Here is a 19094-nt window from a genome sequence, read left to right on the forward strand (position 1 = left end):
GAGATACAACCATGGCCTTTCCAGCTTCATAGACAGAGCAGCCATCTTGCAGCCAAAAGAAGCCGGATATCAGTAGCATTGGACACCAAGTGGACCCTAATTGAGCTAGAAAAATTAAGGCGGGTCAGAACTGATCAGGCATCTGGCAAAAGCCTGGAAGCTGAGGGATACAGAAAAATAAATTCTTTGCCCCCCTCTTACTTGGATGGGAGGCCACGAGGAAATACCAGCGCGGTAGGGAGACTGGAAAGTTGAAAAGAATGTTAAGATTACTCCATGGACGCACTCATGACTGCGAGCCCGACCCGACGATTCAGAGGCTGCAGCGATGCCTCCTGAGCGGAGCCTTCAACGGACCTTTACGCAAGAGGAGAGCCCGGGAAAGCGAGCTCGGGGGACAGCAGAAGGAGCTGCCTGGCGCCTTTCAGCCAAAGCGCCGCGATCACGGCGCAACAGCGCGCTCTTCTGGACAAAAAACCCGGCGGAGCATGCCAGGTCCGACCGGTGGCACTTTGGAGAATTACTTCCTCCTTCTCCATCATCATCATCGTCATCATCATCATCATCATCTGTATCGGATATGACAATTCCTTCCCTCCCCACTCTAGGAGAAACTATTATAGGACTTTATAATTCAGCTTCTGGACATTAATGTACTATTGTTTGTCTTCTCCCTTCCCCTTTTTTCCACAGCGCTTATATAAAGTGGAATAGAGGAAGGAAGCCCCCGAGGAAGTGCACTGTTGAGTGAAGATTTGATCCAGGCTTCCTTGTTGACATTGCAAACCCTCTCCCGCGAAGACGTTGGCAATCTCTGCCTGCATGACCAGGTCTCTCCCCCGGAAAAGGTCTTCTCCTTGTAGGCAGGGTGCGGGGTCGATCAGAAAAGGGAAAGGGGGACTAGCTTCCTTCTCCCAACCTGATTTGCTAAGTTGCAGCCTCCTTGGAAAAAAAAAGAAAAATGCACAAATATTATTTGCTTCATGGCTGTCGTGGAACTTTATTTATGTATTTAATTTCCCCAACCTGTACTAGAGATTTTGCTCCAATGTTTTCCAAAATCAGGAGCCTAGTTTCTATTTTATAAGCCCTCTGTAGGCTTTGTATTATTTGTCATGACTTGGTCAAAAACAATAAATAAATCGATTGATCAGTTAAAAGAAAACAGTTTTCATGGATGACCTTTCCTCTCACAGTAAATATGAACAGAATTACTTATGCACCCAATAATCTTGCCCTATTTTTGGAAATTGCCTTGGAAAAGACTTTTGGAGCTGAAGCTTAGGTTGAAATAGCCCATAATATCATCTTGGAGAGTGCTTTTGGACAAAGGAATGGAGGCAAAAGAGCAGTCGATGCTTAGATGAGCCCTGAAACAATGAGATGACTTGGAACGTCTGGATTTCTCTCAACCTTTCTTGGGCGGGCTTTTATTTCTTTGTTTAATTTGCTGCCCATCTTGTAGCAAATGACTCTCATAGCAAAGGGTTACAGCTTTCACAGGTGAGGTTTGCCGTGCCTAACCCTGCCCAGCCCAGTGTTGTTAGCAACACAATCTGGCAACTTTGAGAGATACTTACAAGAGTCGGTGACTTTGACAAAATGCAGCGGCTTGGCCTAGTGGAGTGGGACAGGCCTTTCTTCCTTTTTCTGCTCTTCATTGCCTGGGCAATAGGTAAGGGCTTGCTTGTGCTTTTGAATTGTGGGGGTTCTTTGTGCTCTCTGAGTTTGGTTGTTTTGTTGCAGGTGTTTCCTTTATCAAACTAATTAACATCATTAGTGCTAGACATCACTAGCACTGATGAAGTTACTTATTTTTGGTAATGAAACACCTGCAACAAAACAAGGTTAGAGAGCATTGAGAATCCCACAGTTCTACCCAGAACTAGAAATATTCTCTTTGATCATCTTTTGAACTATGGCTGAGGGACCATTTGGCGGTGGTGGTGGGAGGCTTTTCTGAACTGAATTACCCTACCCAAAGTGCTGTTTGGCTTGTGCATTCAATCTACATCGGCCCCCTTGTAGGAAAGGATAAAATGGACCATGAATCAGTTAGGGGTTTCAAATTTTTTTACTACAGGTTCTGTGGGCATGGCTTGGTGGGCGTGGCATGGCTTGATGGGCGTGGCTTGGTGGGTGTGGCAGGGGAAGGTTACTGCAAAATCCCCATTTCCTCCTCATTAGCTGGGACTCAGGAGGCAGAGAATAGATTGGGGCAGGGCCAGTCAGAGGTGGTATTTATCGGTTCTCCGAACTACTCAAAATTTCCACTCCCGGTTCTCCAGAACTGATCAGAACCTGCTGAAACCCACCTCTGCCATGAATCATATGTAGATAAGCACTTCAGAAGAATACTTCCCCCAGATCTCTTGAAGCATGTGATTTTACACAGTGGCTTGTAGGGCACACGAGCTGCACAGTTTCTTGAATTAATTAGAGGGGGTTATAGGAAATGCCCACCTCCCCCCCCCCGACTCATGGGAATTCATGGGCCTCCTGGAAAAGTGCAGCACTTGCTTCATATCAAGACTTGTCCCTCCAATTTGGGTGCTGGTGTTAATTATACTTGCAGGGATCTGTCAAAACTCACTTGCCAAACAGCAAGTGTCCCAGTCCAGCTAGCTCCAGTGCAGCCTCCCTTCATCTGCAGCGAGGCTCAGAGATTGAAGCTGGGTCTGGAGGGCTGATCAGGACCAAATGGCTTCCATTCCCCTTGCCTTGCCAGTTCTTAAGGGAGGAAAACAAAAACAAAGCAGCTCTTGACCTAGGCATAGCTTGTTTGGTTTCTTTGTTTGTGTTTGTTTTCCAAGGTGTTGCCTGGAGCGTGTATATGTTTGTGTGTGTATGTGGGGGGGAAGCAGTTTTTCTTGCTCTGCTTTTCCTATGGTAGCTCTGCCCTTTAAGAGGCAGGTCTTCTATTTGGCTCTGCCCTCAAGCCCAAACTAATATTAGGGGGCTCCACTCCTTTGCCCCCCACCCAGGCTTAATTCCTTGATCTGGAGGACTCTACCTCCCCTCCCCATCTTTTTTTCATTTGGAAGAGTTGGCAGTCCTGGGTCTTACAAACGCAGTCTCCTTGTTCCTCAAAGGGGGTTTCCTGGATTCTTTGTGACAATGGGACAGAGCATCTGATTTTTTTCCTGCTCTGATTTGCAGAGGAAATTAGTGCAATGTTGGTGCTCTTGATTAGATTCTCAGAGGAGGAGAGAACCAGATGCAAAGATGATCCAAAAGAAGCTGGAGTAACCTTTTCCACCCTTCCTTAAGAAGGGGTGAATCCAAATGGAACATTATCAATCAAAACACTTGATTAATAGCACCTCGTGGTGTTTTGGGGTGGAGAAATCATGGCATAAATAGTAGCAGAACACATCAAATTATGTGGAAGAGGCAAGGCAATTACACCATAAAAATGGGTTGTAAGCAGTCAGGGAACATCTCCCTTTATTTCTCATTTAGCAGTGAATTTTCTGAGTGATATTTGCTAGTTAACTCGACTCACAGCAGGTAGAGCATAAGAAACTTTTCTCTTTTGTTTCTTTCCCCATCTGTAGATCCAGATATCGGAGCTGAAGGTAAGGAAACCTGCTTACCCATATTTAATGGCCAGACACCAATGGCTTGAAAATAAGGTTGCTAGTGGTGCTACAAGAACAGCCTTTGATGTGTGACAGCTGTTAAAACAAAGCTGACTGCTCTTAATGTAGACAAACATGGATTATAGCCAAGCATATGTATGAGAGTACATGTGCCACCAGATGGGCATATAGGCACCGGGGTGCCTCAAGGCTGCCTAGGGCTATAGCTTTACAAAATATCCAGTCTTTGATTAAAACAATATGATTGCACCCTAGGAAATTTTAGAATCCAATGATGGATGAGAGGAGGCCAAGAACATTCTGGAGTCTTAATGAGCATGAAAATCTTTGTTCCAGAGGGGATTGTTGTGTAAGTCTGCTGAAGCAAAAGCAACTGAGTCCAGTGGCACCTTGGAACCGGCATATTAATTATCACATGTGAGCTCATGTGATACTCGGTGCATCCAGGTGTTACAAGATACTTTATTGTTTCTACACTTTAACCCAAATAATTAACCACAAAAACGCAATAAAATAACAAACTAGAAATGATCCACCAATTAATAATTTATTTATTTATTTATCAAAATTTATATGCTGCCCTTCTCCCGTAGGACTCGGGGCGGCTTACACAATAAAAGAACATGATAAAATACTAAAACCAAAAACCAAGTTAAAATCCCCACAATTTAAAATCACACAGCCGATCAGGGGATTTGCCGAAAGAGCCATGTCTTTAGGTCAGCACGGAAAGTGTGGAGGTCGGGAGCCGTCTGGAGCTCGGTGGGTAACCCATTCCAGAGGGTTGGTGCAGCCACAGAGAACGCCCTCGACCTGGGGGCCGCCAGCCGACATTGTCTGGCCGATGGCACCCGGAGGAGGGCAGCTCTATGTGAACGCACTGGGTGGTGGGAGGCCGATAGGAGGTGGTCCTGCAAGTACCCCGGGCCCATGCCATGAAGGGCTTTATAGGTGAGAACCAGCACCTTGAAGTGGATCCGAAAGGCCACTGGCAGCCAGTGCAGCTCACGCAGGAGAGGTGTTGCACGGGAGTAATGGGAAGCTCCCGTAACAACCCGCGCGGCCGCATTCTGGACCACCTGGAGCCTCCGGGTGTACCTCAAGGACAGCCCCATGTAGAGGGCATTGCAGTAATCCATCCGAGAGACAATGAGAGCTTGAGTGACCGTACAGAGGGCATCCCTGTCTAGGAAAGGCTGCAACTGGCGCACTAGGAGAACCTGTGCAAAAGCCACCCTTGTCACGGTCATCAGATGGTCCGCCAAAGACAGCTGTGAATCAAGGAGGACGCCAAGATTGTGAGCCCTTTCAGAGGGAGCAAGCGGCTCCCCTCCCATCAAAAGTGATGGGGTCACTAGACCAGGAGATGCCGGAATCCACAGCCACTCAGTCTTGGAGGGGTTGAGTCTGAGCCTGTTCCTACCCATCCAGACCCGTACCGCCTCCAGGCACTTAGACATCACAGAAAGGGCATCCCTGGGTTGGTCCGGGGTGGAGATATACAGTTGGGTATCATCAGCGTACTGATGATACCTCACCCGGAAACTACGAATGATCTCACCCAGCGGCTTCATGTATGACAATAAAATGCCAGCCAATTGTTCTGGTAAACTCTTCTGCCTATTCTTTGTATCTAAGTTTTATCTGCTTCCTAATGTCTTTTAAATTTACTTATTTCTCAATAAGTCTTTTTCTACCTGGCTCTCAGATCTCTTCTATTATGGTTTCTGGCTTTACTACCAATCAGCATAGATATTATCAGAGAATTATGGGTTCTGTATTCCAATACATCTGGAGTGTACAGAATGGAAATTTGATGTATTTCCTTAATTGTTAAAAAAAAACAGCATAGCTTTCAAGGCAATTTAGTGCCAAATTAAACATTATAAAAACAAAACAAAAAAGCTGCAATATATCTAATTCATTCGGTTAAAAAATGCTGTCATTTCATGAGGAATATCTATTGTTGGCAATTGAGAACTGGGAATTCAGAGTAGTTAGGGGGAAAACTGGTTTTTTCCCCCCTGACTTGAGAGGAAGCAGGAAGCATCTTACCTAATTAATAATAGGTTTTTCCTCTTCTTTCCCCAGGCATGGAATTATTTTAGAGACATATAAAATAGTGAATTGGCTTTTGAACTTGTCTTTCTTTTTCCAATTTTCCAGCTGTCCTCACTTGACCTCACTGCTATTTTGCTATATTTAATGCTCTTTCCCTTCAGTAGTGGGACAGTTCTGAGGTGTGAAGGCTCATGGGAGGAATCTTTATTCCAAGCCTTTGCTCCAGAAACTTGAGACCAGGACATCGGGAACAAGAAAAGGGGGCAATCCCAATTCAGATAGCATAATCGGTGCATTGCTTTATAGTATGGCAGACATGGGCTACGTTTACACTCCTGCATACTCCAAAGCAGGGGTCTCCAACCTTGGCAACTTTAAGACTTGTGGACTTCAACTCCCAACTTTGCTGGCTGAGGAATTCTGGGAGTTGAAGTCCATAAATCTTAAAGTTGCCAAGGTTGGAGACCCCTGCTCCATAGCATTATTTGGAGGCTGAATATGAAATGCTGCAGAACTTCAGAAAAATGCCATCAAACCCTGGGCTCATTCTGCCCATCGCGATGGGCTGCTGGAAGAAAGAAGGGGTAAAGAACAGACTTCCTGAGGTAGTTGAGCTTTGCCTGATCAGCAAGGTCTTGAGGGCTTGGGTAGTTTTGACCAGTCCTTTGCTCTCAGCTCACCTAAAACTGCAATTACTGACTTTTCTGACATATTTATACAAACACTTTATAGAAATTTGATTCAGAGGAGGAGAGTGCCACTATCTTTAGGGAATTTCCCTCATGATGTACAAGTTGATATCCAAGATGGCCATGAGAGTAAAAGCCAGTTGTTCACAATGTACATAAAGCAAAAGATAGTAAAATGACATATAAAGGCCAATTCAGTATAAGGAAAAAAATACCAGCAGATCCTCCCTTAGTTTCAGGGTCCTGATGTTCGGCTGTTGGTTTTGGCTCAACAATCTATTTCAAATTGCTGGTGTCTTGCCAAACAAGCGTTTGTGCAGCTCGAGGGCAAGCTCTGGTTTTTCACGCAGAAGGTCCCCAGTTCAGCCCATACTTTCCTTCCAAGTGGGAAGGAAAATGTTTCCTGTCCAAAACTTGAAAAGCTTTTCCTGATCTTCATTGTTATAGACCAGTGTCCGAACTGGGGCATTTCAAGAGAAAAAGCTGCTATCAGCTGCACTTGAAATTGCAACTGACAATCTGCAGCCAGAGATTCTATTGTTTTTCTCACCTGGCTCTTATTCTTTCCCTAGCCTCATTAGCAGACTACAGGTAGTCCTCGACCTGCCACAGTTCATTTAGTGACCATTCAAAGTTACAACGGCACTAAAAAAAAGTGACATGACCGTTATTCTCGCTTAGGACCTTTGTAGCAGCCCCATGATCAGTGGTGGGTTCCAACCGGATTTACTACCGGTTCTCTTCGTGCATGTGCTTCGTGCGCGATCGCCTCTGCTGTCTGCTATGTGGAAGCTGTGGCATTTTGGTCCCTAAAAGCTTGGACAGAAGATGTTTTCTAATTTTTATGTATCAGTAATAAAAGCCCAAATGGTTTAAAAAAAATAGTTGAGCTAGATTATCATAGCACAATTTCACTTAGCAATTTGTTCAAAACAAGTTTAGAAAATGTCAGTTATGCTTGCCACTGGATAGCAGATTGGCTAAACGACCTACTGATTCCTTCTGAAAATGACAGATTTCACAAATAAGTCTTATAAAAAGCCTGATTGTTAGTAACCTTTACTATGTCAGCTGAATTTCCCAGTTTATTTTTTAGCCTCTGGTGAAACATGCAGAATCCTAAAAATCAGGCCAATCAGGAAGCTTGCTCCCCTTCCTCCCCAGCTATATTGATTTATAAATGTTTTGCTAAGTAACCCCCCCCCCAAAAAACAAGAAACACCAGTTGTTTCACTTTTGTGTAAATTCCTTTTTCAACAGGAAATGTAAACATTGCCAAAATACAATACATAAAACATCCCTTTCTTATTTTCCCCTAGTACTATTAATTAATTAATTGGTTTAGAATTGCAGAAGTAGTTTTGTGAAAAGGAGAAGGGATGTGTAAAATCTTTTCATTAAGAAGGAAAAAATATTTCCTAACTGGGTCATAGTTTTATTGGAACCAAGTAAAATGAATACAACTGAGCCTGCATATTTTCGCTCCCTAGAACAGTCTAATAGACCTTCAGGATTTCTATATAATTTTATATCCTGTAATCGAAGAACAGGTTTTGGATTTTTTTTCCTCATGGATCATGAATCTGTGTTAATTAAATATAATTAACTCAACCATAATTAATTTAAAATACTTTCAGGAGAGAATATTTTTTTAAAAAAAGGCTTGCTGAGATTAGTGCAGGGCAGTGCATACCCATTACTCTGCAAATGTTCTTGACTATACCTCCCATCATTCTCAGCCAACATGGCTATTGTAAATTGTTATCCAAAACATTCAGAAAGTTTGGAGAAGGATGATCTGTTATAAAGGCAAAGCTAGATACATCTTTGGTTCTTCAAACCATTTCTGCTTACTGTCTGCATTCCAACAAATATTTGTTCAAACTTTCTCCTGCAGCATGCGAATGTGTTCCCGCACTGTTAACAAAACAGCTCTTCTAAATGTGGGGGGGCCTCACTACGATTTTAGGAATTTAGGAGCGTTTTTCTTTATATGCTCTGTAAAGAACTTGCTCAGAAGGATAAAAGCAACAGGAGAAAAAATACAGGAAAACAGGCAGTCCCTGGAGTGCTGCCTCAGAGGGCATTAAATGTTTTATAATTGAAAAGGCAAGTAACAAACAAATAAAACAATAACAGAGTTGGAAGGGACCTTGGAGGTCTTCTAGTCCAACCCCCTACTCAAGCAGGAATACCTACTGCACCATTTCAGACAAATGGTTATCCAATCTTTTCTTAAAAACTTCCAGTGTTGGAGCATTCACAACTTCTGGAGCCAAGTTATTCCACTCTATTAATTGTTCTAACTGTCAGGAAATTTCTCCTTAGCTCTAGGTTGCTTCTCTCCTTGATTACTAGCAGGAGAAAGGGGGGATATTAAAACATCCTTCAGGAACCAGTCTTCCCATTGTGCCTAAGAAGATCTCCTATGTTTCAGGGGTATTCACTGGATGTGAAAAAAACGTGAAGACTGTGACTGAAAAATGCGGTTGAAGTTCCATTTTCTATATATATGAATTCCTTCAATCACATATTTACATCCACCATCTTGTTTTTTTTCCAATCACATCCCATTGACATTCTTGCTATGTTTCTTATTTGTGGTAGAAAACATACCTTACATTTTGGAAGAGAGTATGCTGTGCAGGGCCAAGTGACACCATGAAATAAATTATAGGTTCATAACAGAATAACTGAGGAACCTTCCAGATGTGGCTGAACTACAATTCTTGGCAAGCCTCTCTATTGGTCATTGTAATCCAGCTGTATTAAGAGGGTTAGAGGTTCCCCAATTCTGCTTATTGTTCTTAAATATTATATATGAATTTTTTGAATTGAAAGACAAAAAGAAGACTGTGGAAGTAATGTATAGGATAAAGTAGCTCCTCTTTATTAAATTAAAGATAAATCATTTTTATTTAAAAAATAAAATTTATTTAGAAATCAATACTGTATTTTTCAGAGTATAAGATGCACCTTTTTCTCCCCAAAAGAGGATGAAAATCTTATACTCCGAATGTAGCCCCACCCAGCCTCGCAAACGGAGATTTCAGAGGCTGAAAGAAGCCTCTGAAAGAAGCTTCAGAAAAAAAGCCTCAGAAATGAAGCTTCAGAAAAAAAGCCTCTGAAAGGCTTTTATCTAAAACTAGCTGATAACCCAGCATTGCCCGGGTATTTATTTATCCCAATCCTGTATTAGACAGGAAAAGCCATCACTCACTGTGGTAAGAATTAAGACCTAATTGCCCTGGCCAACAGCCTGGGAAAAATTCTACAGGGAACAGCCTTTAAGGTGATTATCTGCATTAGCAAGCACTTCTCCCAAAAACTTGCCCTCTTTGCTTGAAGCTGAGAGCCTAGGGGGTTCATTGTTTGTTTGTCTGTCTGTCTGTCTGTTTATTTGTTTAAGAACCAATCCCCCTTACCAGAGGGAGCCCCCTTGTGGAGTACTGTGAAGCCGTTACCATGGCAACTCCATTATGATGTACATTAGAAGCCATTTTAAGGCACAACAGGCTGTATCTTAACAGAACCTGAATACAAAATGCACACTATCACTGTCAAAAGTACTGTGATTTTACACTATAGATATAATTCATTCCTTTTCATTTCAGCAGGCCAGGCATTCCAGAGTTATGCTGGAACACACACACACACACACAGACACCCCCCCCCAAGAGATGTTAGGGGTGTGTTACCTCCTCAGTATTTTTTTTTCCAGAGAGTAAGTCATCTGGGTAGCAAGTTTGGTTAAAATTGCTAGAGGCGTTCCAGAATTATGCTGGAACACCCCAGGGGTATCTTACCCCCACAGTATTTGTTTTAAGAGAGGAAGTCATCTGTGTACCAAATTTGGTTGAAATTACTCAAGCTGTTCCAGTGTTATGCTGGAACATATACATACATATACATACATAGATCCTTTTTTATATATATAGAAGATAATAATATGGCAAGCAACAAAAGAAGAATCAGTAAAGGTTCTAACTATGTTAACAAATCTGGAGAATGACACAATAACCAACAGATCGGAAGAGGTTAATCTACATACCAATGCCAAAGAAAGGAGATTGTTCAGATCAGAGTACAGATAGTTTTTCAGAAAAAAAAGCCTCTGAAAGAAGCGTCAGAAAAAAAACCTCTGAAAGAAGCTACAGAAAAAAAGCCTCTTAAAGAAGCTTCAGAAAAAAAAACCTTTTTTTTCTGAAGCTCTGTTTTGGAGGCTTTCAGAGGCAGAAAAGGTTTTTTTTCTGAAATAAAGTTTCAGAATTTTCAGAGGCAGAAAAAAAAAGCAAGGCACAGAGCTCACAACCAACCAACCTGTTGCTAAAATTCACCTCTGGGAACAGCTGATTGGGGGTATTCCGGGAGGCCGATCCACCCGCCAATCAGCGTTTTCCTTATTTTCCTCACCAAAAACGAAGGTGCATCTTATACTCTGAAAAATACGGTAATTGAAGGCAAAATAATCTTTTATTAGCAAGGATTGCTTTATTTTCTTTCTTTTTTGCTCAATTATTTATTTTTATGTATTTTTCATTATTATAAAGCTCAAGAAGCTTACAATCCACAGTTAAAATGCAAGAGAGTATGAGCGGATTAAACACTGCATGAAGGAGAATCAACCAAAAAACCCTCCATCGAACATTAATGCTATATACACGGAAGGCTGGATGAAGAAATAGGTGCTTTGTGAATTTCAGTAAGAAGACCATTCCGGACCAAAGTTGCTATTAGAGAGAACAGTTCTTAGCAGATGGTCCTTGCTATCATTAGTGGCATCATAGGACCAACATTTTCCTGCTGTTTCTTCTCTTAGCTATCGAGTTCAGAGACCTTCCTAAAACAATGGAACTGGAAGAGAGTGCGGAACCAAATTCAGTTGTGACTACCTTCTCTGTCAGTTGTACAAACACAAGCGATGTGCCTGATACATCCCTGAAAATCGTCGCCCCAGTTTCCTCTTTTTTCAACTTTCATATCTTATCTGCTGGCAACTATCAGGTAAACAATATAGGCCGCCAGCCTAATATATCTTGGAATAATTTTTGAGGAATAGTATTTGTATTGATGTATTGTATTGATAGCCAAAGAAATGCTAAGTGAAATGTGGCATTTTTCTAATAATTTACAAACAGTTTGGACTCTTACTACTAAGTGTTCCAGCTTCCTTCAACCCTTTGCACTCTGAAGTTTTCAGATTACAATTTGGAGAATCCCATAATGGGCTTGTGGTCCAACAAATCTGAGGGCTCAGGTTTGGGGGCAACTAGGAGAAAATATTGGGAAAGAGATTGTGGCTCTGTTGCTCCGATGCAGAACAGAAATGAATGGTGGATTTAGTAAATAATGCCTCTTCCAATGCTGAGAAGGTCTTAGGAGAGGCTCTATTTATGATGTTATCAGTGGATAGTGGTAATCTAAATAAGTACTTATTTACTTGTATTCATCCTCACTTTGGAACTCTCTTATGTTCAAAGTGCATGATGTAGTTCTTAATAGTATATTTTATGAATTAAGATATTTATCTATTTATTCATGTGAGGGTTTTTTTGATAGGTTCACTGATGACTATGGCATTTGACTGTTTTTTTTTTACAATTCTTGGTTTTATATATTTTATATTCATTCTGTAAATCACTTTGCAGTACTTGATGAAGAGTGATGTGCACATTAACAGTAATCTCGAAGAACTGAAAGAATGGAATATAAGGTTAATAAAATCTTCATCATCCCAACACCATGTTACAGAGTTAGCAATAAATTGTCTAAGCTCTTAAACACAGCTGATGTTAAGAAATTATTGAGATCCAGGGTTGCTTTTGAAGTGGCTGACAGTCCAGGGGTGAAATCTACTTACTTTCCCTACCGATTCAGAAGTGCACACACCGCGTGCATGCGCTCACTCTGGGTGCGCATGGGTCACGTGTGTGCTTGGACCCTCTGTGCATGCACAAACCCTTCTGCACATGCGCAGAGGGTAAAAAACAGGTTACTTCCTGGTTAAAACCAGGAAGTAACAACAACCAGGCAGGCGGGTGGAGCCTGACACTGCCGTCGCTACCGGTTCTCCGAATCACCCATCGCCATTGCTACTGGTTTGGTCGAACCGGTCTGAACTGGTAGCATTGCACCCCTGTGACAGTCCTTTGGTGGAAATACCCTCAGAGATGTATAGGGGAGGGAAGAGGCTGGTGAATTTGTTCTAATGTAACTATGTTCTAATGCTTACTTAAGAATCTCAACAAGGTTTTTTCTTTTGATTCCCAGGTGAGACTTAGTCCCAGTGCTGGTCTAGATGCTAGAGTGGTGAATCTGTATGTCTTAATGTTCACTGCAAATTGTAGAGGAGAGACAAAAGATGCTCAACTCTTCGTTCAGGTTAATGAAACAAAGAGAATAGTGTGCAATGAAGGATATACTGAGATAGGTAAGAATACTGCAGCTTCCTTGATTAAGTTAGTTTTGGCACATTCGGCAAAAGATAAAAGTGATTTATTTATTTATTTATTTATTTATTTATTTATTTATTTATTTATTTATTTATTTATTTATTTCGAATTTATATACTGTACCTTCTCCCGAGGGACTCAGGGCGGTGTACAGCCAGCTAAAAACATACAATACAAACATTAAAAACAATTAAAAGGATATATATTAATTTGGCCCCAATTTAAAATGACAAACCAGTTAAAAATGTTTTTAAAAAATGTTATGTTAAGCCAGCCCGGCTTGCTGGAAAAAGAAAGTTTTAAGGGCACGGCAGAAGATTACATAAGATTATAGTGGAATTGGATGAGGTGGAGATTAGTCAGTAGTCAGTGGGATGCATTGAATTTTCCATCAACATGGAGCAGATCCTGATCAGCACAGGATAGCAAAATATTATTTTGACCAAGAATAGAAGAGAGAGTAGAGTAGTGGTAGTAGAATAGCCCAAAAGGTCTCATAATCCTGAAACCAGGGACTGTTCAACCTCAGCTTGCCCATGTTGCCAGGTTCAGTTCACTACTATGTTAGTTTCCCACCCATCTCTCTTATATCATAGGACGGTTGCCTATACAAGTTTCAGAGGATACTCGACCTGGAGAAACAATCTACACAACTGTCTTGAAGAGGCGGGGCACAGGCAAACTGACCGTAAGTGCAGTGGTTGGGAGAAAAAAAAGCAGAAGTGTGCTTGAGAAAAGCTCTGTGATCACAAGGAAGGATAAATTGTTATCCGCAAATGAGAGAAAAAATACCTGTGGGTCATCTAAGATGAGGTGATCATCTGAGGGGAGCTGGCATTTTGAAGGGTGAGTCAGACAGGGTGAGACTCAGTGGCTGGGGTAACAAGTGGAGGGTATTATCTACTCTATAATCACCACATTGTCTTCCCATCCCACAGTTCACCGTTGAGAATTCTTCTTTACCTTTTGACATAACTTCAGAAGGAGTCCTGCAGGTACCTGCCACAGGTTTCACTCGTGAACAAGCTGGCAAGGTATGTGCTATTGTTTGCCTTGCACATATATCTGCTTAATATCCCAATGAAATAGTGGGAGTCCATTCAAGGCATGTTACTCCTTGGCTCTCTGTCATATCCCAAACAATTCCAAGGAGAATTGCATGCCTGCAGGGAGCTTCTGTTGTCTTCATCAGCATTTTGCCACTAGACTTTGATTTCCACATGTCTTGTCTCAGTTCTTTGGACCTTTCTAATTGTACAGTTCCTAATATTTTCAGAGAATTATCTGCTTCTAAGGCTTCTGTAGAACCATAGGCTTATTCGTTGGGCCTCTTGGATTCAACTAACCTTTCCTGTATTGCCCCTGCAGACATTCCCACTAAAAATTGTGGTCAAGGATGCTACCTCAAGAAGTTGTGAACTGCTTCTGTCTATCCAGGTGAACCCTGTTTACCATAACAAAGTCAGTTTCAGGTGCGTTGGAGGAGGTGGGGATAAAGACATGGTGATATTTATATGTGCATGTTGGGTTGCCAGCAAATAGGTATGGCCCAAGACATCCTGCTCTCCCATTATATCCATTAAAGACATACATTACTATAGAATCCCTTGCAGCAAATAGCACAGAACTGGAATTATGTTATACAATAATTATCACTTCAGAGCTGGTCACATGAAATCCCACTTGATCCCACAGTACAATCTCAGAATCCTCTGTGATATTTACAGGTAGTCCTCAACTTACAAACACAATTGAACTCCAAATTGCCCCTGTTAAGCAAGACAGTTGTTAAGTGAATTTTGCCCCATTTTATGACCTTTTTTGCTATGTGTTGAGTGAATCACTGCAGTTGTTAAGTTAGTAACACGGTTGTTAAGTGAATCTGGCTTTCCCATTGACTTGGCTTGTCAGAAGGTCGCAAAAGGTGATCACATGACCCCGCGACACTGCAACTATCATAAATACATGCTAGTTGCCAAGCAACCGAAGCTTGATCACGTGACCACGGGAATGTTGCAATGGCCTTAAGAGTGAAAACTGGTCATAAATCACTTTTTTCAATGCCGTTGTAAATTTTAAAGGTTACTAAATAAATGGTTGTAAGTCGAAGATTACATGTATTGGAATTTGAAGATGCACTGCTCAAAATGATGCTTTGCTGGCACCTCTAAAATTTCTGACTGCTCAATCATGCATGGCCTGAGGCAGGGCCACTTACTACTAACGGAAACCCCAGCACATGAGGAATCACCTAGTCTCCATCCATCGTACATGACTTATACCCTTCTCTGGGGAAAGAACTGGAAGAGCCAAAGCTTGAATCAAGTTGCACACTTCTGGAACTCCTGAGATGTTATGTTTTCTACTGAGATTTTCTGAAATCCCTGCCATGTAGATCAAATTGTAGATCTAGAATGTATTGCAGAAAGGGAATGAGATTTGATCCTCTTTCTATTGTCTTATATAAGAACAAGTTTCCTGTCTCTTCTACCTGATAGGTCTAGGACTCAGGGGTGGGCAATTGTGGCTCTTTTACAACCTGTGGACTTCAACTCCCAGAATTCCTGAGACAGCTTGGCTGTCTCAGGAATTCTGGGAGTTGAAGTCCACAGGTTGTAAAAGAGCCACAATTGCCCACCTGGTCTAGGTCACATAGATTGAACAGACTGGAGTATGATCCATACTTGTAGCTCAACCAAACACCATTACATGAACCAAATATATTTGGAACTCTGAGGAAGACATGCATGGGGGCAGATTTACTTCAGGATATATCCTCGTCAATGTTTATATTTCTGGGCCCATGTAACCATATAACTAATTTTTTTTACTTCAAGTAGGCAGAGTAAACAGTATTGCGCTTGATAGGCTTCTGACTCGGAAAGAGTTATTTACACTTTTGCCTTCATAATTCAGGGAATCATCAGTTGCATGTTCAATACTGGAAAATGTACCACCTTTGTCCAACGTCACACAGGTTCGAGCAAGTGGGGAATCTGTGCTCTACCAGATCATCTCCCCAAGAACAAACCTTTTCACCATTGAACCAGGTAATGAAAGCCCCAGGTAAGCCATAGCATCCACACCACCTCAGGAAGTCTCTAGTAGCTAGCTACGCTGATTTTCAATTCTCAGCCCTCTTGCCTTCAAGAGGCTGAGAATCATTCTTCCTTCATTATAGGGCAGGGATGTCAAACTCGATTTCATTGAGGGCCATATCAGGGTTGTGTTTGACCTTGGGGGCCGGGGTGGGCGTGGACAGGGTGGGCGTGGCCAGATTGATGTCACTCGTGTCGGGGTCATCTGTGGTGGCCCAAGTGGTCTGCCAGCAAATACGGGCTCCCGAGCTCCATTTTCAGCCGCGACAGCCTCCTGCTGCCCTCTGCCAGTGAAAATGAAGCTCAGATGGGTCGCATGCAGCCCCCCGAGCTCTGTTTTCACTGGCAGAGGGCGGCAGGAGACTGTCACAGCTGAAAACAGAGTCTGGGAGGGCCGCTTGTGGTCCTTCTGAGCTCCGTTTTCACTGGCAGAGGCACCGTGGGCTGGTCCTTTGTTGTTTCTAGGATGGCCCTGCGGGCCAGATCTAAGTACCCCATGGATTGGATCCAGCCCCCGGGCCTTGAGTTTGACACCCCTGTTATAGGGCTTCCAGGGGAGGTATGGTGAACTGAAAACAGCTCTGTAAAAGCAACAAAAGTAAAAACAAGTGGTAAGGACCAAGGAACCAAGTGAGTTTGGTTCCTTGGAACCTTTCCAGATAAGGAGAGGACAAGCTTGCCCATATGGCTGCTTCTCGCAAGGAGACTGGCAGTCTTCTGCGTTTGAGCCCCAGGAATTGAAAAGATCAACCATCTTGCTTACAACCATGGAAGAGCTTTTAAAGGACACTAAGTTTTTAATTACTTTTGGAATTTGCCTACAAGTTCCTTACGACCACAAAATTGAGCCTAAAATTTCCTTTGCTAAGCAAGACAGTTGTTGAGTTTTGCTGTATTTTATGACCTTTCTTGTCACTGTTGTTAGTCACTGCAATTGTTCAGTTAGTAACATGGTTGTTAAGTGAATCTGGCTTCCCCATTGGCTTGTCCGAAGGTCACAAAATGTGATCACATGACCCCGCGATACTGCAACATTATAAATACATGCCAGTTGCCAAGCGTCCAAATTTTGATCACATGGAGATGTTGCAATGGTCATAATTGTAAAAAACCATAATCAGTCATTTTTTTCAGTACCATTGTAATTTTGAATGGTCATTAAATGAATGTCAGTCAAAGGACTATCTGCATTTATTATTCTAAAGCTACAGTATTAGAGACCTTTGGAATAACAGGTTTGAAGTCTTCATCAGGAAAATGTATCTTCAACTCTGAACAAAAGAAAAATTAACTACAAACTTAAGAGATTAAAGAATTTGAAACAAACAGCAAAAAGCTAAATAAGTTTTTGATCTACTGTAAGAAAGTTACTGTACAGATGGATTTTTATTTATTTATTTATTCAATTTATATGCTGCCCCTCTCTGAAGACCCAGGGCCGCTCACAATACACTCAAAAAATTACTATAAAAACACTTAAAAATTAAAAACCTTAAAGACATTAAAACCCATTCACACCATTCATGGCCGGATCTCGTCAGATCGCAAAGCGAGATCAACGGCCCCAGGCCTGCTGGAAAAGCCAGGTCTTCACCGCTTTTCGGAAGGCCAATAGGGTGGGGATGGTCCGGACCTTGGGAGGTAACTGGTTCCAGAGAGCTGGGGCAGCCACAGAAAAGGCCCTCCCTTGCGGGCCCGCCAGCCGGCATTGTTTAGCTGACGTGACCTGGAGGAGACCAACTCTGTGGGATCTTACTGGTTGCTGGGAGCTATGCAGTAGAAGGCGGTCTTGAAGATTAGGGGTCCAGATAAATTTGAAGTATTGACTTTTACTATAAGATTTTGGAATTAACTCTAAAAAATAACAACTTCTTGTAGGAAACAGTTGTTTTGATTATTGCAATTGGAAGTGAAATAAAAGATAAGTTATGATTTTAGAAACTAGATACTAGAGCAGAGGTGTCAAACTCGCGGCATCACATTGTCGTCATGTGACATATCACGACTTTTTCCCTCTTCGCTAAACCAGGGGTGGTTGTGACGTGTCTGGCCCGCGGGCCATGGCTTTGACACCCCTGCACTAGAGGGAACTAAAGATTTTAAGCAGGAGACAAACAGTACTGATGTCAATTAATACTGGGACTTACAATATGATACAAAACATTATAACTTCAGAAATATTAAAGGAGATCTTTGAAGAATAAATCCATCAGTTAGTAACTAGAGTATCAACAGTGTCAGTAACAATGTCTGCTTCTATAGGTAATCTGTGTCTAAAAGATGTTAATGAAGGAACAACAAATGTGATCAGAAATTTTATCTGATAAGACAAAGTACAGAATGTGGAACTACAAATGGCAGACCAAGAGAACAATTTAGAAAAGGACAGATGATGAGCCAAGGGAATGGCTTGAAAAATGCTTTCTTATTGGATCTACAAGAAATCTGTGTAATAGGATAAAAAAAGAACTGAAGAGAAATAAAATCCTATGACAATATTCTATTGAATTAAGACTGCTAGAAATAAAAGGAAGGAATATAAAGTTGTTTATATAATCAAGGTTAAAATTATTTTTTGTAACGTTCTAGCAACTCTTTATGAGCTTATTAATGATACCAGGGTTGAAAACTTGATTTTTTTAATGAATTTGCATAGAGCTAAGACAGTGGTGGGCTGCTGCCGGTTGTAACAACCGGTCCGCCCAGAACTGAAAATGTGAGTGCGCGCCTTCCATGCATGCACGCAGCATTGAAAAACTGGTGATTATATGGGACGTGATAGTGGGTGGGCGGGGCCAGTCGCTGGTCGGAACTACCGGTTTGCCCAAACCGGTCTGAACCGGCAGCAGCCCACCACTGAGCTAAGGGATGGGATATGAGAAAAAGAGATATCTGTTTATAAACATTGAAGAGTTATTAAATTTGTTTATTGGTGTTAATTTATTTCTTTTCTTTTTCCTTATTATATAGGTAGTCCTCGACTTACAACAGTTCATTTAGTGATCGTTCGAAGTTACAAGATCACTGAAAAAAAGTGACTTATTTCACATTTTGACCATTGTAGCATCCCTATGATCACATGATTTACATTCAGATGCTTGAAAACTGACTCACATGTAGTATGGTTGCAGTGTCCCAGAGTCATGTGATTGTCTGAGAAGCAAAGTCAATGAGGAAACCAGATTCAATTAA

The 19094-nt window shown here is 41.8% G+C and overlaps 1 protein-coding gene across 1 annotated transcript in view; it reads left to right on the forward strand.

Moving 5' to 3' along the window:
• Window positions 1-1602: 1602 nt before the first annotated feature.
• CDHR4 (cadherin related family member 4) overlaps window positions 1603-19094 on the forward strand; it is a 40769-nt gene continuing 23277 nt past the window's right edge. Inside the window, exons 1-8 of the mRNA XM_070933765.1 lie at window positions 1603-1675; window positions 3558-3578; window positions 11172-11356; window positions 12623-12782; window positions 13401-13492; window positions 13743-13838; window positions 14173-14276; window positions 15721-15854. Of these exons, the coding sequence (XP_070789866.1) occupies window positions 1603-1675; window positions 3558-3578; window positions 11172-11356; window positions 12623-12782; window positions 13401-13492; window positions 13743-13838; window positions 14173-14276; window positions 15721-15854 (865 nt within the window). The remainder of the gene's footprint in view (window positions 1676-3557; window positions 3579-11171; window positions 11357-12622; window positions 12783-13400; window positions 13493-13742; window positions 13839-14172; window positions 14277-15720; window positions 15855-19094) is intronic.

This window comes from Pituophis catenifer, unplaced genomic scaffold, assembly GCF_029215685.1.
Source record: "Pituophis catenifer annectens isolate HBS135680 unplaced genomic scaffold, rPitCat1.0.hap2 SCAF_2, whole genome shotgun sequence".
Lineage (NCBI taxonomy): Eukaryota > Metazoa > Chordata > Lepidosauria > Squamata > Colubridae > Pituophis > Pituophis catenifer.